The sequence below is a fragment of the Neolamprologus brichardi genome, chromosome 7 (assembly GCF_056152115.1).
Source record: "Neolamprologus brichardi isolate AB-2024 chromosome 7, ASM5615211v1, whole genome shotgun sequence".
Lineage (NCBI taxonomy): Eukaryota > Metazoa > Chordata > Actinopteri > Cichliformes > Cichlidae > Neolamprologus > Neolamprologus brichardi.
In genome coordinates, this window is record NC_142110.1 from 57,492,517 (window position 1) to 57,515,179 (window position 22,663).

A 22,663-nucleotide genomic window follows, 5' to 3' on the forward strand; every position below is an offset into this window, starting at 1 on the left:
TTATCGATTCTACCTCGGATAATGTGATATCGATTCATTAAATTCCTGAATTGATTTTTTCATATATAAATTTATTTTGCCCGAAACACCGGAATCTAAGGTTAAACCTAGCAAAATTTCAACAACCACCAAACAGCTAAAACAGTAAATGAGAGCAGGTAAACAGATTCTGCACAAAGATGTAAACACAAAGCATGGACCCGCTGACGGATCAGAATCAGTGAGATGTTGCACGGACACGGTCGGGGCTGAAAGCCGACAGCTCACCGATTCTGATGCATTGGCGCTTTGTGTTTACATCCATTTTGCGCTAGATTCGGAAGCTGTACTTTTATCTCTCTCCAAACAATTGACTGAACCAGCAGCAAAAGAAGATCCAAACTATGCTTCACATAACATTGTCATGAATTCCCTCTTACTTTTGCTGTTTTGCTTCCACCATGATAAAAATCACACTTCATGTACAGCTCTCTCTCTCTCTCTCTCTCTCTCTCTTTCAGTGTACTTTGAGAACAGTTTCTCATCAAAAATCTCTGTTTTCTGCATTATTTGCTTGCTTACTACGCACAAGTCTACCGTCGTTTACAGCGCTGTCGGACGCTGTTTTTTTTTTTTTACTTACTTAGGAAAAGAAAGCCTCATTTCTGCTGTTGAATAGGCTACTGAACAAATTTTAACTTTTTTTAAAATTATGCAAAATTGCAAAACACTTAGCTGTGTCTCTAATAAAACCTCTGTAACTTTGCTTTGCTTCACTTCAGCAGCATCAGGTAATGTTCATATGTTGACTAATGGTTTTCTTTTGTTTTTGATCTACTGCAGAATATTTTTAAGGTCATCTGCTATAAAATCCCAGGTCAGGAAAATCTTCTTCATGTTTTTCTGTGTTTTATCCTCAGTTACTTTGACACAAAGGCATCTGCTGTGATGCTTACACCTTTGATAAATTCTAGCAAGTGTCAGCTTTCCTTTTATAGATATAAAAATATGGATATATATGTATCGACTTGAATCAGAATTGAATCGATTCTAGAAATCAGTGACGATACCCAGCCCTAGTTGTGTGAAGATAAGGGGCGGTACCTCTAGATTGGTAACCTCCATCCATCCATTCGCTTCCGCTTATCGTTTTCAGGGTCGCAGAAGGTGCTGGAGCCTATCCCAGCTGTCATAGGGCAAGAGGCGGGGTACACCCTGGACAGGTCGCCAGTCTGTTGCAGGGCTAAGACACAGAGACAGACAACCATTCGCACTCACATTCACTTCCGCTTTCACACCTATGGGCAATTTAGATTAATCAATTAACCTATCACCATGCATGTCTTTGTGGGAGGAAGCCGGAATACCCAGAGGAAAGCCACACAAACACGAGAAGAACATGCAAACTCCACACAGAAAGACCCCAGCCTGACAGTGGAACTGAACTCTGGACCTTCTTGCTCTACAGCAACAGTGCTAACCACAGTGCCGCTGGTAAACTCTAGATTGGTTCCCATCTTTAAGAAGGGGGACAGCAGGCTGTGCTCCAACTGTACAGGGATAAAAGTTCTCCCTCCCTGGGAGAGTCTGTCTCGGGGTGGGAGAATCCATCCGTTAGTCGAACCTTGGATACAGAAGGAACAATGCGGTTTTCGTCCTGGTCGTGGGACAGCGGACCAGCTCTTTGCCCTCTCAAGGGTAAATGAGAGTTTGGCCAACTAGTCTACGGGTGTTTTGTGGACTTGGAGAAGGTATTCGATCCTGTCCTTCGTGTCCTGTGGGAGGTGTTTTGGGAGTAAGCAGTGTCTAGTTGCTTTTCACTAGGGGCAACTCCAGACTGAGTCCAGCCCCTCTCCAGGAGACTGGTTCCAGACTTTCCAAGCCATGCAATGAGGTGAGCCTTACTATATCTAACTGGTACCTCTTGACCTCATGCACGTACTCAGGCTCTTTCCTCACCAGAGAGGTGACATCCCATGTCCCAAAAGGTAGTCTCAGTACGGAGGAATCGGTCCACCATTTAACACACAATACATCCAACCCCTACGGAAACCCCTGAGAACATGGGTCACACAAACCCCTCCACCACGATAAGATAGCGATTCATGGAGGGGCTAACAATAGGGATTTCTTTTCTTTGTGATAGTTTTATTATTTGAAACTAAACATATCTCCTTCCAAGTTTGACCAGGAAAACTGAAGCATGTTTTCAGACAATTTCTGTATACTTAACCATAAGTATGTTTCATGGGATAATTGTGTTTTTCTACCCTAACTTATGCAAAGTAAAATAAACTGAGTAGTTTCAATCAGAACTAGCTAATGAGTGAAACACATTTTCGCTAAGACTCTGCTGAGACAAATTTAAAGCAGTATTTAATATATATCGGGTTAATGTATCGTCTTACACATGATAATTCCCATGACCTAATATTGACGTGTGTCAGTGTAAGTCTTGATGGTAACATCAGAGTTTCTGGATTTGTTCCTATAGCACTGATTTTAAGAGTCCATCAAGCCTGAGCCTATAAATTAACCATACTGTCAATAGCAGTAAAGAAGAATATTGTTTGGCAGAATGTACATACAGCTAGATGAATCCCTGGAGAGTGGCGTGAATGGCTCCGCTGTAATGCAAGGGAGAAACAGAAAGAAAAGAAAGGAGAGATGAATATTAGGAATATTAAGATAGAAATGATATACAGATGAGGACAAAATAATATCCAGGTATGTCCACCAATTTTTTGATTGGGGAACATCTATAAATTATTATAGCTAATTACGTATATTATTCTAGTTGACTAATTTTTATTTCTCTGTGTGAGCCCCACCTAAGTGTGCAAAGGGATCACTGAGTTGCATTAGATTGAAAGGCAGGTGGGGCAGGGGAGAATCAACTCATCACTACCCCCCACATGCCATATGATATGACTTCCCACCACCATCCCAACTAACCCCCAAAACCTATAGGAAGCCCTAATTTCCTCTACATAAATACAGTCATTATGAATCTTATGTTTGAATGTGCTAGGCTTTTGCTATACATTATAAAAATTGTAAGAAGCAATACAGGTAAAGTTCAATCCCACCAGGTTAGATACCCGGGAGCAACAGCAGAGCCAACAACCACCCGCTCAACCTCCCCCCCTGCAATCCCACCCAACAGATCCAGCATCCATCCGTTTCCCCTGCTGGTCCACTGTAGCCCAGCAGAGGAAATGTGTAGGCTCAGAGCCCCCAACAAGGGATCCACTAAAGAGGCAAAAAAACAGGGAATGGGGAATGAAAATTGGTGCAGAGGGCACCAATATGTCTACTAACAGATCTAATCACAAGGGCGAGGGGAAAGCAAGCAACTAGAGAGAGGCCGGGTGCTGTACATACAAACCCCACTGAGGCTAGCTCATGTTAGGAATAAAATCACAATCAACCTATCCATTATTTCCTCAACCGCAAAACAAAAATGGCTATGACTCCTACAGTACGGAGGCCCCTTGGTCACTTATAAAAGACTATAAATTCGGTAATATTTTTGTGTGTTTCTATCCAGCATTTCATCTGCTCCCTCCAGTATATCCTGCATTCTGTGATTGTCACAGATATATCAAAGAACATGGCACCCACTCTTCCTTCTGTTCTTGTCTGTCAAGACGGGCTGACAAGGGAATACCCTGAAAATGAAAGCAGATCTGCACATACTTTTCCAACCAAGATCAAGTGATACTACTGAGAATCAGAGGCACAAGAGTAATCCTACATGTGCAGCAGGCACATTCTAAAAGGCCATTAATCCTCCATTTCAAATTTTTTATTCTTCACAGTAATGCAATTACCATATTCCTCTTTCTGTAAATTTGGGATCCAAAGCTATTTGGAAGAGCTATCAAAGTTTCAGTTGGCAGCAGAAGAAAAACAATACTGTACAAACAGCAGGCAGTGAGCCAGGATCTAATCAGATTACGTTAGACTTCACCTCTCCTGTGAGAGAAGAATCAACAGCAGCTCTTCCCATAGGGCTGTGGGTGAGCAGGGCACTTTGAATGCATGAATCGATTAAGATCACGCAGGAAATGAGATGCTTCTTATATTTCTTAGGCTCTTGTGAAAGACTCATTTAGAGATTTTCAGCTTTGAATGGATCAATAATGAAACCTTGCGGGCCTCCACAAGCTGCAACATGCACATTGGCCACACCACAGGAACAACTTGGATTGGCATGCTTAACTGGATGTAACAAAAACCTGTTAGGATTAGGTTAAGTGAACACCAGTTTGTTGCTGACTGGCCCTTGCATTCAAAGAGTGGGGTTTTGCCCAAAATGATCCTTGGTGGTCAGAGACATTATCTGATCATAATGATGATAGAATGTCGTCTACAATTTCATAAAGAACAGAAAAAATATAGCAGTAAAACATAACTCTGTTGCAAATAAGACAGATTAATGTGGCAGAAAATTGTTAATCTTGGGATTTTAATTTGAGTATATTACTTTATTGCTGAGTGCACGCTTAGTGTTGCTGTTTATTTCTAAGGTGATTTGTCTCAGATTAGATTTCTAAAACTTTAAACTGAATGCAGACTACTGTCTTATAGCCTAACAAAGGCGATGCAGAAATTGTTTGTCTGGAAGTCAAAGTGAAACTAATTGTATTGATTGAACAGGTGTTCTTGGTGTCTTTCTTCTAGTAGCTGCAATTCCAGCAGTGCAAAACAGAATTAGCAGCAGATTAAATCAAGCATAACAACACTTATACATGTTCTGCATCACTAAATTAATGCATGTACCTTTCAGTGACAATGTGGTACTTCATTCAGTGGTTTTAGCAATGAACGATTTAACAAGCTGTCAAAGGAGATTGCAAAGAAAAGCGTCTGGACTTCTTTAAGTTACTTGAAGACGTTTCACCTCTCATCCGAGAAGCTTCTTCAGTTCTAAGGTCAAATGGTGGAGAGTCCCAGATATAAACCTAGTGGGAGTGTCCCCCCACAGAGGGACAAAAGGACCCCCTGATGATCCTCTAATCGCCTGTGGTGTGGAACTGGGTGTGGGTCCCAATCAGCCAGAGTTTCGGGTGAGTTCATTGTGAAACCTGGCCCCACCTTATCATGCGAATTCCTGAGGTCAGATGGCCCAGGGTGTGAGTGGGCGTTAAGGCATCTGGGAAGGGATCTCAAAACTGGATTATAGATGGCAGAGAGTTGGTGTCGTAAACCACCGCCTCTGTTCAAAGATGGTTGCTCACAGTGGACATAGATGCTTCTTTCACTCCTCTTTCAAACCATCTGTCCTCTCTGTCCAAAATGTGAACATTGGCATCCTCGAAAGAGTGTCCTTTATCCTTAAGATGCAGATGGACAGCTGAGTCTTGTCCTGTGGAGGTGGCTCTTCTGTGTTGTGCCATGCGCTTGTGAAGTGGCTGTTTGGTCTCTCCAATGTAGAGGTCTGGGCATTCCTCGCTGCACTGTATGGCATACACCACATTGTTAAGTCTGTGTTTTGGCATTTTGTCTTTCGGGTGAACCAGTTTTTGTCTGAGTGTGTTGCTGGGTCTGAAGTACACCGGGATGTCATGCTTGGAGAAAACCCTCCTGAGTTTTTCTGATACACCGGCTACATAGGGGATGACAATGTTGTTGCGTCTGTCCTTGTTATCCTCCCTCGCTGGTGTCTGATCTTCTTTTCTGTGCCTCTTTGCTGACTTTAAAAATGCCCATTTAGGATAGCCGCACGTTTTGAGTGCTTCCTTTACATGTGTGTGTTCCTTCTTTTTCCCTTCAGGCTTAGAGGGAACATGTTCTGCCCGGTGGTGTAGGGTCCTAATTACTCCAAGTTTGTGTTCAGGTGTCATCTACATATCTGTACCAGTGGCTGGGTACTCTGGTACAGATATGTAGACGACACCTGGGTCAAAATCAAGACACAAGAAGTGGAATCCTTCACTGCGCACATCAACGCTGTGGATAAAAACATCAAGTTCACCAGGGAAGACACAAAGGACGACTGTTTGCCTTTCCTGGACTGCGCTGTGCACATTGAAGAGAATGGCAACCTCAACATCGAAGTTTACCGGAAGCCCACACACGGACCAGTACCTCCTGTTTGACTCCCATCACCCTCTGGAACACAAACTTGGAACCAATAAAACTAACTGTAAGATGTTTAACTACATTGCTGTCTGTATTATTGTTGAAGTCCTAAATGATCACCTTTAAAGTGTTTGTGCTAATAACATCATGTACAGTCAGAGAGGCATGGAGAACAGCCCTGACTGGGAGAGGTTTTGAATAGATTGTACGGTTACGGTGTAACCTTGGTTCTCTTAGTGAGAGACTATCTCTCCACACCGTTACATATTCCATATGTACGGGGTACGACCCCCCTTGGTTGTGGCGTGTGGATATTTCTTTAAGACACTCCGGCACGCCCGGCTACGGCCCACAGCTTACGTATAAAACAGCTGTGCAGACGTGACACCGGTGATCGTTTGATCGGAACGCGTTTCCGAGTGGCCTCACGGTGGAGAGATAGTCTCTCACTAAGAGAACCAAGGTTACACCGTAACCGTACGTTCTCTAGTATATCGAGACTATCTCTCCACACCGTTACATATTCCATATGTACGGGGTAACTCTGTAAGACACCCCGCAAGGAGACAGTGCAACCGAACCGCCGAGAGTGAAGACCAAAGAACTATGTACAAATACACATATGTACACACCACCCCGGTCAGGGCCAAGCCAGACGCGAAGGCCGAGCCAGGGGGTGGAGGCAGCAATCTGCAGATGCCAGACTGGCCTGAACCGGTCCTGCAGGATGCAGGAGTGCAAGGTCAGCCCGGGAACCGCAAGGCAGATAGTCAGGGAACGCAGCACACCGAACCGCCAAGTAACAGCCCGCTGGTCGCATAGGGCTACGACATGCGGGCAATGCCAGACAGAAAGTCGGCACTACAGCTGGAGAGCTCTCACTCGCCAGAGCGAGATCCGACTGGCGTGTACGCCTGCGTAAGTGGAGGGCTGAGCAAAGCAACGACCCGACAGTCTACCCCCAGCACCATCACCACGTGCATGTCCGCAGACAGTGGAGCCTCAAGAGTGAACTCACAAAGTCCCAGCTACTGGGTGTCCCCGTGCTGGCCTTGTAAGTCTGTAACACACAGGCAAGGACCAACCGGGAGTTAGCATCGCAGGCTGGGGACCTCTCACTCACTGGCCAAAATGTCAGACACAGCAAGGTCTGACAAGCTCAACCCGCGGCATGCGGTTGGCGCGACAACAGGCCAGAAGCACGGGCAGTCGGCTAGGACGAGCCCGCACATACACTCCCCAAGGATCCCCAGCTGGAGCCTTCAGAGCCCAGGGCCCGAACCTGGAATCCCAGGAGCAGGAAGAGGAGAGGAAGCGTAGCTCATCGAGCCGCTGAGAGGAGACCCTACTGGGTGCCTGCAAGAAGCGGGCAACGTCAGACAGGGAGCCAGCGCCGCAGGCTGGGGAACACTCACCCGCTGGCTGAGGCATCAGACACAGCGAGGACCAACTGGCGGGCAAGTCGGCGAATGCGACAACGCGCCAGGGGAACACAGCCTGCAGCCGCAGCAGCCTATATGCCAGACAGAGACTGGCTAAGGAGGCTGGAGAACACACATGCGCTGGCTGACGTATCAGACACAGCGAGGACCGACTGGCGGGCAAGCCAGCGAATGCGGGCAACACTCCAGAGAACCCAACCTGCAGGGCCCCAGGGCCAAGTGGCTGCCGAGCGCTGTCCGTAGACAGGGGAGCCACAAGAGTGAACTTGAGGATGAGACACTTGAGGACAGCCAGCACCGCAGGCTGGAACACAACACACTCGCTGGCTGGCTTATCAGACACAGCGAGGCCAGGCTAACGTGTAACGGGTGAACCGCCTGCAGAGAGCCTGTTCTCCAGCGCTGCAGGCTGGAGAACACTCACTCGCTGGCTGAGGATCAGACACAGCGAGGTCCAGCTGGCACGTAAACCGGTGAAGCGCGGGCAATATGCCAGGGAAACACAGCCTGCAGCAGTAGCAGTGTTAACACACATAGCAGCTGAGCTGCACAGTGCAAAGGCGACAGCGTATGCTTGAACGCTGAAGCCGTGTCCCTGCCGTGTTTCCTCACTGTAGCCGAGCTACTCGCTAGCCGGCAGCTGCACAGCATGGTCCGACCGGCGCATAAGCCTGTTTTTTTTTCGAGGCGACATGCCAGGGAAGGGGGACCAACTAAGGGGAAGCAAGGGCCAGCTAGGGGGAACCAAGCAAAGGGATACCAGGGGAATACCGGGGCTACCAGGGGAATACCGGGGCTACCAGGGGACCTAGAAGGGAGAAATACATCGCCCACGGAGGATGCCGAAGCACGCTCCAATAGACGCACAAACACAGTACTCTCAAGGTAAGCACTCTTTCGCACACACACACAACAAGTGGAGATCAACGATCACCGGTGTCACGTCTCCACAGCTGTTTTATAAGCTGTGGGGCGTAGCCGGGTGTGCTGGAGTGTCTTAAAGAAATATCCACACACCACAACCAAGGGGGGGTCGTACCCCGTACATATGGAATATGTAACGGTGTGGAGAGATAGTCTCAATATGCTAGAGAACACATAGTTCAATTCAACATATAAGACTTCAAGAATGCACAAGCATCTACTTAAAATATATTTATTTAATCTATAATCTATGATATTATTATGTACAATTCTAATGTATTTTGTTCATCTCCTTTAAATAAACAGGCAGCCTTAAAGTATGAAATATTCATATAAAAAAAAAAAAACCACATATAAATGTGTCTACTGTCTCAGTGGCTGATAGTGGCCCACAGGTCTCAGTGTGAGCTTGAAGCCATTTGTTTATGTTTAAGTAGTTTAATGTGTAGGTGCTGACGACAAACATACTTTGGTATAACTTTGGTAGCACAGAAACAAGTGGCTATTCTTTGTGACCATTTGGATCGGTCCCTCATATTACCATTATTTCACCCAAAGGCACCAAGTTAATACTTAAAAAAGCTGCAGCAATACACACAAATGTAAACAGTACTTGGTGACAACTTTGCTTTTAGTTTGCGGTTGACAAATGCTCCGTCGATTTCCCCAAATTTGAAGTGTGATCTGGTGTAGACTTCGTGGTCCCATATATCCCACAATTCATAGCGCGGCGGTGGGTGTGGTTGATTTTGCCGAAAAATACTGCAATACGATACCACTGATTTCCTTTCCGATCCAATACCAAGTAAAATTCAGAGTGGTATCGGCGATACTGATCTGATACCAATACTTTGTACAAAAACATTTTTTACGGTATCTTTTATTGTATCTCAAATTATAGCTTCATAATGATTACAGGACGTCAGGTTACTTGTTCTTATCACTTAATAATGCAGAATTGTCATATAGAAATAAAAAAACTGAAGTTGTGTGCCATTTGAGCATGTTGCCTGGCTACAGCACTAAAGGACTCCGCGAGAGACGTCTGTCTCGCCCTAGCAGCACATACCCCTCTCCTCTCCTCCTCTTCAGTTCGCCTCAACATACCTCATTATATTCTGTGATATGATTTATAGTGAGGTGTTTGACGAGTTAAATGGTGTAGCCACAACCTCACTGTCTTGGCGCAAACCCTGTCTTGGCTGTTTGTCTTGTTTGTCTTCAGCTGAACCGGGGCAGCCGAAGAGTAAACTTTCAAAAGTACTGAATATGATATCACTTATTTATGTGCAAATGTTTAATAATGAAGAACATTAAAACATTACTGTTGGCCACATGTCGGCAAAATTATGTGGCATTAGTGATGTTAGTACTTTCAGCGTCAGCTTGGTTTTAAAGCCTCTACTTTAAAATATATGCCGTTCAGTAGTTGACCTTAATCTTACAGAGAATGTGATAATTTTAATGGATAATTAAAGTCAGTAATATATATTAAAAAAAAAAACAAAACAACAAGTTGAAAATCAGTGAATGCTGCTCGGTTTGCAGTCCTGAATATCACAGCACAAGCAGGATTCACTGCACTGTTAATGTTAGCTATGTTATATTGCTGCCTCTGTTCGGTGGTGTCGAGCCAAACGGACTTTAACGTTTGTTTGAACGATCTGACGGTTCACTGTTAAGCTGAAAGAAAGATGCTTTAATCACAGGAGTCACACGTGTCCACTGTACCATCTGGGAACTCTTCTTGTTTAGCACTCCTAATAACACAAACACTAAATTAGGGGTGGGCGGTATAAGCGGTACACGGTAGAAACGATATAAATTTGGCCAACGGTAGAGATTTTGACTAGGGATGCACCGATACCGATACCGGCATCTGGTATCGGCCTCAATATCACATTTTCAGTACGTAAGTACTCGTACTCGTTAAAAGTCCCCCAATACCGGGGACCAATACCACGGTCTGAGAAATGTCTATGTTTGAGTGGCATGTAAGGGGTTAATCACAGGCGCCGAGTGCCCGCCCCCAGGCCCCGGCTGCAGCTCAGAGCGGGGGAGAAGGGGAGGCGAGACATGTCAGCCGTGTGGAACTATTTCAAAGTGAATGAAGACGACAAAACAAAGGCGGACTGCAAATTGTGCTCAGCGAAATTGTCCAGAAGAGGCTCAAAAGGTAGCGCATTTAACACAAGCAATTTAATCAAGCACCTAAAATCACGAGTACAAGGAGTTTACCCACGCTTCTAAACCAACACAACCCACGCTGCAGCAAACTCTTGCAAGACGAGAGAAAATGTCCAGAGACAATCTACGTGCTGTGAAAATAACACAGGCAATTATCGAGTACATTGCATTGAGTGACCAGCCACTCTCGGAGGTAGAAAATGTTGGATTCCTGCGTCTTCTCCATGTTCTGGAGCCCAGATATGATGTCCCAAGCCGCCACTACATGACTGACACGGAGCTGCCTAAGCTACACGAGTCCGTGAAAAAACATATCCACAGCCTACTGCAAGCCTCCTCTGCGTTTAGTTTCACCACGGATATTTGGACAAGCAGTGTTAGCCCCGTGTCGCTGATTAGCCTAACCTCCCAGTGGATAGACGAGTTTCACGCCGCAATGAGCCATTACATGCCAAACAATTCCGCGGCTCGCACACCAGCTAGGCTATAGCGCATGTGTTTGAGGAAATGCTCCAGACATGGGGTATACCTAAGACATCAGTACATGTTGTGCTTTGTGACAATGCCAAAAACATGATTAAAGCCATGAATGACGCAGGGCTCCCAAGTCTGCCATATGTCGCGCACACGCTCCAACTGGCTGTTCACGAGGGCTTATTAGCACAGAGGAGCATAGCTGATGCTATAGCAGTGGGACGGAAAATAGTTGGGCATTTTAAACATTCCGCCTACTCCCGCCTCGAGGACATTCAGGGACAGCTCAACCAGCCAATAAAGAGACTGCAGCAGGACGTACAGACGCGCTGGAACAGCATGTATTACATGCTTCAGTCCCTCATTGAGCAAAAGCGAGTGCTGGGGGTGTCCGAGCATGAACTCCCTGAACTATCTCACTGCTCACCAATGGGCTCTTATGGAGAGGGCTGTTGCCCTCCTCGCCCCCTTTGAGGAACTAACTAAAAAAGTGAGCAGCTATGATGCACTAGCCTCTGATGTCATCCCAGCTGTGACTGTGCTAGTATGACTTCTGAACAGAGAAACAGACGAACAAATTTAAAATTAAATTTTGTTTTTTTATAATTATTTATTCTGTAATATGTTGCATACAACAAGCTTTTCATTTTAAATAAATGTTCTTAATTGCAAACTAGTTCCTTGTTTGTTTGTTTTTTGTTAAATTAAAGCTTGTTGTTAAAGCTGTTACCTGTAAATTTAAATCATGTTTTTATTAAGTACTCGGTATCGGTATCGGTATCGGCGAGTACTAAAATGCAAGTACTCGTACTCGTTTTCAAAAAAGTGGTATCGGTGCATCCCTAATTTTGACTATACCTCTCTACCACGACAGCACATGTTGATGGTGTCATCAAGCTGCGCCTGTTTTGGTATTGCAGTAGCTGCAAACAACATTATCCGCAAATTATGCCGGGCAACAGTAATAGCAATTAGACGAAGCACTTTTGGAAGATGGGGAAAGCCAAAAACTGTGCTTCCTCCACTTCCCTAACATTGATTCATTAATGCTGAATTCTCTCGCAGCTGCTCTATTCCCATGTTGTTGCAGTATATTAATGACTAACCTCGTATTGTGGATGGATTATCTCAGTTGTTCTCCTGACTGAAGTTTGGTCCACCATTTATAGCATCCTGCCATGCAATTGCATTTGTCCCTAACCACCAGAAACCCTCACGTTAACTTTTATCGAGTGGAAAAAGGTTAGCGGCCATCCTTGAGCTTCACTGTGCTAATGTTATGCTAACGTAGCGGTTTTGCTAGCAATCGCGTAGCACATCATTATATACCAGCTAGCTCAACTTCAGTAACCCTACAAACGTCACTGCTGTTTCGTTTTCAGTCTTCATTTATGTTGGAAGTGATAGCAGAGCTGTACTTTAATTTTTTCAGAAATCAGTCAGAACATGGCATATCATGTTTAGGTGGAAACTAGTGAACTAATTTCCTGCTAGCTTCTAACTCCGTTGAATTTAATAAATTCTGTTTTTATGGATGCCTGGATGTTAAACTTGATTGTTACACCTGGTAAAGCAGCAACGCTGATCATTTTATTAAAGATGAAAGAATTTAGACAGTTTTTAACTCTCAGTGATGCTGCAGTGTTCGTTTGACTTTGGGACCTGAAGGGGACGGAGTTTTGGACCCGGATTGCTCCGTGAGGCTCGTGACTACGGCAGCTGTAATGCTCCGGCAATCCATCAAGCGGTGCGCCTTCAAAGCTTACCAAAGTTGTACTAAAACATTTTTGACAGATTTCTGCACATGCCACATAAAATCGGTGCGAGGTCAGTAAGCACAACCAGAATTCACACATAAGGCACACTGTCAATTTTTGAGAAAATTAAAGGATTTTAAGTGTGCCTTATAGTGTGTAAAATATCTTATACAGAAGAAAGGAATATATCGCGATATATATCGTTGCAGCACATGCTTCAAATTATACCGTGATATGGCTTTTAGGCCATATCGCCCAGCCCTACACTAAATCCTCCTTCTCTTGTGCTGTTTTGTAGAAGTGTATACATCTGAGATTGTTACCTGTCTCTCTGTCCTGCACTCTCTCTCTGTTTCTTTCTCTCTGATTGTGTAATAAAAGTATGAACATGTATTTATAAGTTACACTTGTGTTTGAATCCTGCAGCTTATCACACTTTTGATTTCCATGTGTGACAACTACAAGTGTCCAGAGTGAGGACAGACTGAGGGACCCACTGCTGCACATCATCTGTGAGGCTTTGCACCCCTGATGATCCACCAGGACAAACTCCACAGTGTGTGAGGAAGAGGAGGAGGAAGAGTCAGCAGCAGCTGACAGATGGAGAGGATAGACAGACTGTTCCCTGTTTGTGAAGGACTGCTAGGAAAGTTTAAAATAACTAATTTTCTGTCCTGAATCAGTCTGATTAGGTAATGTTCAAATAATTTTATCATTCCAGTGTTTTCAGTGTGGGAGAAAGTACTCAGGGCCTTCAAGTTAAACACAATGAAAGGCAGCAACAAGTTTAATGTTCAGAAACCTAAAGTATCTATCAGCAGCAGAATGGACCTAACAATAAATGTCCATCTTTATTTCAGTTATATGAAGCTGAGTATTTTTGGATTAGTAGTACTGCTGTGTATGTTGTATCATATTGCTGTAATTGTTTATATGCTTTATAAATTTTGAGGTAAGTTGATCTATAGTGTTACATCATATTCTATAAGGCTGTTATGTTTTTGTATACTTTCTGCCCAGTTTGGCCCATTTAGCAGAAGTCTGTTTAAGACTCTGATATCTATTCTGTATGACTTAAAGCAGTTATGACATGGTATGATTTTCTCACCCAATAAAGGAATATTTAATATATCAGTCTACTCTTCATTCTATCAGAAACAGTTATCACAGCTCGTACATTTTCTTTTTACACATATATGTAAGCATTGAGCCAAATGTAATAATTCTAGCATATTAAACAACCAATATTTGTCTCTTATATATAATACATCTTGGGGCTGTTCGATATAACAATATATATCAGATGACAATATAAAAACGTCTATCGTTTCATTTTACCCGATCGTTTTTGTGGTGTCGCAAAATAAACTTCATCGTTTTTATGGTCACTGTAGTGGCTATATTAATTTCTTAAAGTTCTCTCTTTCTCTTATATTTAATATAACCACACTACGGACCGACAAGCGCCTGTTTTCATGCATTGTTGTTAGCAACAACGACGGTAAAACCACTGCGTGTCCACTTGTTTATTTCCCACATAAACCTTTCACAATGCAGCTCAAGATCCTGTTGCGACTTTTCAAAATAAACTGAATCACGTGATAGAGTATGCAGAGAGTTTACGGATGAGAAGGTCAGGTGCTAAAAAATAAACCTTCGACTCAAACGTTAGAACAGGCTTTTCCCCACAGCACGTTGTGTAATAAGTACTCACAAAGAAAACGGCGGCTGTTACAACTTATGTCTAAAAATGTATAGTTTCATGCATCGGTTAAGACACTCGACTTCAGGTACACTACGCCCAGCTGGAAACACTTCACGCAAGTCGAGCTGCCTGAGATTCACAGAATTTACAGAAAATGTTAAATTTTTGTGATTTATATCGTTATCGGGACGATAGATGTCTTATATCGGGATATGAGATTTTGGTCAAATCGCACAGCCCTAATACATCTATATATACACTGTCAAAGATACTTGTCTTTGAGTGAAGATTGAAGGTGATAGGAAATATAAATAACTCCAACTTGAATCTTCACCGAAGCTCAGTATTTGACACAGAATTCAAGCTCACTGCTGTAATATATCACAATATTCTCACAATAAATATAATATTGGCCATATTACATTCACATTATCAAAGTGAGATGACTTTACTCTCATGAACAACATTAGCTAATTGTTATTTACTAACTAATCTTGAAATGACTGTTCAGTACAGAAATGAAGCCCAACAATCATGTTTTTACAGTCCCTTTGTCTCAGCCTCAGATACTTAACTGATCAGTGATGTCATTAAAAAAAATGAATGCACAAAAAACATTTTTTAGCCTTCATTTCTGTCAAACAATGCTGTATGAAACGTTTCTCGCGGTAGTATCATGGTTACTAGGCAACCTGGGCGGCGCGGCGAAGGCTAGACCACATTTCACAAGTCTCTCTCTTCCGCACTTTGTACCTGCTGTACGTAGGCTGTGTCCCAATTAAGAGACCACACGCTTGAAGTACGCGCACTTGCGTGTACTACGTATGGTGCGTACTATAGCTGTGTCTCAAAAGGTCGGCTGCATCCTCCAGAGGCCACGGGCCTTTCTCAATATGCGTACTTGCGTGTACTTGCGTTCTCGTGTACTCGTGATACGTCATCAGTCGGAGACTAAGTACTGCTCCAATTCGAAGTACGCATCAAGCCGAGAACGCGAAAAAGTCCCGGATGTGTTCTCGCTCCGCCCGTTTTATCGAGCATGCATTGGTGGTGACTTGTGTGGACTTGGTACAGCTAAATATCCCAGAATGCATTTCGTCCAAAACTCAAACGCGGCAATGGCGGACGGGCTAAAAACTTTTAAATATTACTCTTTCTGGGTCACAAAATAAACTTTTAAGTTATTTTCAAGCGAGAAGGTAGCTGTGTAAACTTCAAATATCTGCTCGATTTATCAGGATATCATATATTTCCAAACGTGCTCCGACGTTTTCGGAGACGTCTGTGACCCGCCAGCTCCATAGCAGACAGCGAGGTCGAGGATTATTAGAGCCGGCGAGAACAGCGGACTCTCGGCAGATCGTTTTCAACCCCCCCGCGGTCTTTTCGCTACTCAGGTTAAACAAACCCCAAACCCCAGTAGCTTTCTATTGTATTGAATGTCCACTAAAATAAAAATAAAAGCGTTCTAACATCTCACCTGCTTGTTTTTATTAAAGTATGTACACGTATGTACATGTACACTATTTTTATTAATAGAGATTTCGCTACAGAGGTTAAACATGATATATAAGTCACTTAGATCACTTCTAAATGTTAATGTTTGGTTTATTTCAGTGTTTTATTTGTTCCTGAGTAAACCGGTTTGGCTGTGATTAAAGTTAAGCTTCATAACATATTACTCACAGTTAAATTAAGAGGGGACAGCAGTAAAAGCTCCGGACCTGTGACATCATCAAGTACGCTGGCGTTCCAATTGTACAAATTGCGAGTCCATACTCCTGTGCATTCTCGGTGAGAAAGGGCCCGCATTTGAAGGCCGATTACGTCACAGCCAGGCGATGAAGGCTGTCCCAATTCGTCGACTCCTTCAAATGCGGCCGACAAATGCGTCCTTCATTTCCCCGAATTTGAAGGATGGGTCGGGTGTGTCCTTCGTGGTCCACCATATCCCAGAATTTATAGCTGGGGTTAGATTTGTGCTGTGTTTTATTATTAATGTATTTTATGTATTTCTGTTTTATATTACTGTGAAGCACTTTGTGGTTTTTATCCTGTGAAAAGTGCTATCTAAATAAATTGATTTGATTTGATATGATAGCGCGGCCCAGCCAAATTTCAGCTGCCAACAATGACGGCCGCTCCTAAGTTTTAAAATTAGTCTTATTAATCTTTCTGGGTTGCAAAATAAACTTTTAACATATTTTCAGGCGAGAAAGTAGCTGTGTAAATTACAAATATCTGCTTGGTTTATCAAAACATCGTATATTTGCAAAAGTGTGCCGACGTTTTTGGAGACGTCTGTTACCCACCCGCTCGATAGCAAGCCGGGGGGTTCAATGGTCACTCGAGCCGGCAAGAGCAGCGGACTCCCGGCTTCATTGTTTTCAGATCCCCGCTCTTTCGCTACTCAGGTTAAACATGATAAATAAGTCACTCGGATACCATAAAAATGTAATTGTTTGCCTTTTTTCTGTGTTTTGTTTGTTCCGGAGTAAATCGGTTTGGCTGAGATCAAAGTTATTCGATTATTAGATTAAATAAAACTTTATTAATTGTAGGAATGTTTAGCTTATTTTAGAGTTTAGAAATGTGTTAACATAGAATGTAGAATTATTGTAGAGACACTGACACTGCCCTCAATGTAATAAAGGCCTGATTGTGTCATGAACTTAGGAGTAGATTGTAGGAGACCCCTCCCCCAGTTGAACTGTGAAAGGTCTCAACATTTGTAACTGGATAACTGTGGTCTGGAAGGGAGATGGGTTTTTATGACTTCTAGGGAGTCACCTACACCCACAGTGTTTTAACTGTCATGCACACACATCCACACGCACACTCACTCACGTGCACACACATACACACAGGTATGCGTACACAGTCACTCACGAGCACTCACATAGACACGCGGGTACGTGCACACACAGGCATTCACATGCTCGTGCACATAGACACAGACACAGAGTTTGCAGCACACCGTGGGGGGGTTTTATGATGGGGTTGCCTCTATAAAGCTGGCTGTAACTAAGGAAGGGGTGAAGATTTTGCAGAGGGATCCACCGGCCTCCTCTTCCCTTCTAGAAGTGCATGCTTAAATGAAGATGAATAAAGATGAATAAAGGTTTTGTGAAATGACTACTGAGTTCCGGTGCTGTCTCTGGAAGTTTCAACAAATAAAAGAACCGGGGTAAAACTGATTTCGCAACATAATCCATTGGGGGGGTTCCTCCAGGATTTTCACACAGCTGAATAAACATTAAACAGAAAACTGGTTAAACAGAAGTGTGAGACGGTCGAGAATTTACGCCAGTGTCCTGTTATATTTTAGATAGCAAGGAGCAGACGGCCGAGTTTATTAAACTCCACCAAGACAGCGGTGACGCAAATCTGAAGGCTAGACTGTCCCATTTCACAACCTCGCACTTCTCGGCCTCGGCCTTCTCGGTCTTCGAAGGACCCGGCCCATGTAGACCGTGAAGGCCGGGTCCTCCGAAGGATGCAGCCGACGTTTTGGGACACAGTTTATAAGTACGAGAAGTGCGGAAGTGAGAGGCTTGTGAAATGGGACGGTCTAGCCTTCGTCGCGCTGTTCAGGTTGCCTAGCAACCATGATACTAACCGCGAGAAACGTTTCATACAGCTTTGTGTGACATAAATGAAGGAGAAAATATGTTTTTTTTTGTTCATTCATTTTTGTCATGACATCACTGTGATTCGTTGAGTATCTGAGGCTGAGACAAAGGGACTGTAAAACATGATTGTTGGGCTTCCTTTCTGTACTGAACAGTCATTTTAAGATTAGTTAGTAAATAACAATTAGCTAATGTTGTTCATGAGACTAAAAATCATCTCACTGTGGTAATGTAAATATTAGATACATAGATACATAGATATATATTTATCTATTTATTTATTACAGGATATATTACAGCAGTGAGCTTGAACTCTGGGTCAAAGATTCAAGTTGCAGTTATTTATATTTCCTATCACCTTAAATCTTCACTCAAAGACAAGTACCTTTGACAGTGTATATACAGATGTATTATACATAAGAGACAAATATTGTTTGTTTAATATGTTGGCATTACATTACATTTGGCTCAATGCTTGCATATATGTATAAAAAGGAAAAGTACGAGCTGTGATAACTGTGTCTGATAAAATGAAGAGCAGACTGATATATTAAATATTCCTTTATTGGGTGAGAAAATTATACCATGTCATAACTGCTTTAAGTCATACAGAATAGATATCAGGGCCTTAAACAGGCTGACTTCTGCTAAATGGGTCAAACTGGGCAGAAAGTATAAAAACACATAACATCCTTATAGAATATGATGTAACACTATAGATCAACTTACCTCCGAATATATAAAGCATATAAACAATTACAGCAATATGATGCAACAAACACAGCAGTACTACTAATCCAAAATACTCAAAGCTTCATAGAACTGAAACAAACATTTATTTTTAGGTCCATTCTGCTGCTGATACATACTTTAGGTTTCTGAATATTAAACTTGTTGCTGCCTTTTATAGTGTTTAACTTGAAGGCCCTGAGTACTTTCTCCCACACTGAAAACACTGGAATGATATAATTCTTTGAACATTACCTAATCAGACTGATTCAGGACAGAAAATTAGTTATTTTAAACTTTTCTAGCAGTCCTTCACAAACAGGGAACAGTCTGTCTATCCCCTCCATCTGTCAGCTGCTGCTGGCTCTTCCTCCTCCTCTTCCTCACACACTGCGGAGTTTGTCCTGGTGGATCATCAGGGGTGCAAAGCCTCACAGATGATGTGCAGCAGTGGGTCCCTCAGTCTGTCCTCACTCTGGACACTTGCAGTTGTCACACATGGAAATCAAATGTGTGATAAGCTGCAGGATTCAAACACAAGCGTAAATTATAAATACATGTTCATACTTTTATTACACAATCAGAGAGAACAAAAAAGAGAGAGAGTGCAGGACAGACAGACAGGTGACAGTCTCAGGTGTATACACTGATACAAAACAGCACAAGAGAAGGAGGATTTAGTGTTTGTGTTATTACAATGTGCTAAACATTGTAATAACACAGTGCTAAACAAGAAGAGTTCCCAGATGGTACAGTGGACACATGTGTGACTCCTGTGATTAAAGCATCTTTCTTTCAGCTTAACAAGTGAACCGCCAGCTCGTTCAAACACACGTTAAAGTCCGTTTGGCTCGACACCACCGAACAGAGGCAGCAATATAACATAGCTAACATTAACATTGCAGTGAATCCTGCTTGTGCTGTGATATTCAGGACTGCAAACCGAGCAGCATTCACTGACTTTCAGCTTGTTGTGTTTGTGGATATATGACTGACTTTAATTTTCCATGAAATCATCACATTCTCTCTGTAAGATTAAGGTTAACTATATATATATTTTTTAAGTAGAGGCTTTAAAACCCAAGTTAACGCTGAAAGTACAAACATCACTAATGTCACATAACTTTGCCGACATGTGGCCAACAGTAATGTTTTAATGTTCTTCATTATTAAACATTCGCACATAAATAAGTGACATCATATTCAGTACTTACTTTTGACAGTTCAATCTTCGGCTGCTTCCTTCTGCCGTCTGCCGTATTTTGCAGCAAAATACCGCAAAATACGGTATTTTGCTGCAAAATACCGCACACCCACTGCCGCGCTATGAATTGTGGGATATATGGGACCACAAAGCGTGCACCGGACCACGCTTGATATTTGGGGAAATCGACGGCGCATTTGGAGTATGCATTTGAAGTACACTTCGAATTGGGACAGCCGGCGTCGCGTGGCAGTGACATAATCACACTCAAGGCTGACCTCTACAACTTAGCCCTTCATCCAACGCTTCTCTTCCCAGCTCGCTTACAGATTACTCTGGAGAGCGGCGAGAAGAAGAGATTTTCATCACCGGAGGAAGCCACTTCTTTCGTGGGAAAATACCAACAAACCCTGGGACCTGTTTCACCTTTTTTTTTTTTTTGCCTGTCCCATTTGGTTCTTTAGCCGTCAGAATTGTTGTCTGAAGACCAGTTTAACAAACTTTAAAACCTTAATGCTGTTTCTTTTAAGGTAATGTGAGTAATGCCAATTACGTTTCTAATAAGAGGAACTGATTCTGTTTCGGTAAGTCTTTAAACGGAGACGGGAGCCTGAAAAGTCTCACCATCTATTGTTGCTATCCTAAGGACAACTGCGATGTTTGTTATTTGGTTCAGTTTAAAGGTCCTCAAGGACTATTCCAATGTACCAGAATTTTTGACAGATGTAAACCCATCAGCCTAAAGGCGGTGTTATTTTTTACTTATTTTGGTTAAGGGTTGTCTCAGTTGATTCAGAATTAACTTGTACTTAAAGTTAACTTAGGACTGTGTAAAATGTTGTAATTTATTTTATATTATACTTCATATTCAAGGTTAAAGCTTGAAAAGGTATTATAGAATTAAAATAAAATGTTATAAAGTAACAGAGGCTAACCTTTCAGATCAATGTGAGTTCAGTTTTGGGTGATTGTGGGGTATTTTTACTTTAACCTTAAACTTTTTCAGTTTTACATCATTATTATATGAAAATTCTGATAATATATATATTTTTTAATTACTTGGACCATTTAATTAACTGAATAGATGTCTTGATTGTTTGCTTAAAGTTTATATTTGTTAATATGGGGGTTTAGTTGTACTGTTAAAAAGCTGCAAAGCTGAGACGGGTAAAGAAGAGGAAAGGAGATGGAGAAAGGGAAGTACGATACTTGGGGATTAGTTTTGATGTTTAAGGAAATATTTTTACTGTTATATAATTTTGTTTGTTTTAAATTCGATGCCATGTGTATACTTATTTTTTATCGTGTAATTTTTGCTCAGAAGACTTTAATTACTTGCGGTTGCTTGCTCGTCGAGAATGATACGATAACATGACTGCTGGACACCAAACTATGGCCACTGTAACCAAAGGGGAAACCACTGGTGGATAGGCTCTGAGGATAATTTCGTTAAATACTGGAGGGTTAAATGCCACAATAAAACGCACGAAAGTTATGACATATTAAAGAATTTTTCATTCTAATTTTGATATGAAAACAAGGGGCACAACTATACTAATTCGGAAAAACACAAATTTTGCCACGGATAAAGTAATTAGAGACTCAAACGGTCGATATGTCATTATCACGGGAAAGCTATATGGAAGACAGGTTATCCTAATTTCAGTTTACGCTCCTAATTGGGACGACCATGAATTTGTGTCTTCACTGTTTGCTACTATTCCAAATTTAGATTCTCACCTTTTAATAATGGGAGGAGATATGAACTGTGTTATTGATCCAACATTAGATAAATCTAGTCCGCGTTCATCTGCACCTACAAAAATATTCCAGGCTTTTGTTACATTTATGAACCAATATGACTTTATCGACCCTTGGCGTTTTGCTCATCCTACTGCAAAACAATATCCTTTTTTTTCTCATGTGCATCGTACATTTTCGCAAATAGATTATTTTCTGATAGATAAAAGGTTTATTCCTGAGATTGTTTCTACTCAGTATCTACCGTTAACGGTATCAGATCATGCCACAGTAGTATTAGATCTTCAGTTTACAATGAAGCCAAAGAGATTTACAGTGGGGCAAAAAAGTATTTAGTCAGCCACCGATTGTGCAAGTTCCCCCACTTAAAATGATGACAGAGGTCAGTAATTTGCACCAGAGGTACACTTCAACTGTGAGAGACAGAATGTGAAAAAAAAAATCCATGAATTCACATGGTAGGATTTGTAAAGAATTTATTCGTAAATCAGGGTGGAAAATAAGTATTTGGTCAATAACAAAAATACAACTCAATACTTTGTAACATAACCTTTGTTGGCAATAACAGAGGTCAAACGTTTACTATAGGTCTTTACCAGGTTTGCACACACAGTAGCTGGTATTTTGGCCCATTCCTCCATGCAGATCTTCTCAAGAGCAGTGATGTTTTGGGGCTGTCGCCGAGCAACACGGACTTTCAACTCCCGCCACAGATTTTCTATGGGGTTGAGGTCTGGAGACTGGCTAGGCCACTCCAGGACTTTCAAATGCTTCTTATGGAG

General features: G+C 42.4%; 1 protein-coding gene across 1 annotated transcript in view; it reads right to left on the reverse strand.

Annotated features, from left to right (window-relative positions):
* LOC148102245 (voltage-dependent N-type calcium channel subunit alpha-1B-like) overlaps positions 1-22,663 on the reverse strand; it is a 224,611-nt gene that overhangs the window by 28,269 nt on the left and 173,679 nt on the right. The window contains exon 36 of the mRNA XM_087842717.1: positions 2,568-2,606. Coding sequence (XP_087698843.1) covers positions 2,568-2,606 — 39 coding nt within the window. The remainder of the gene's footprint in view (positions 1-2,567; positions 2,607-22,663) is intronic.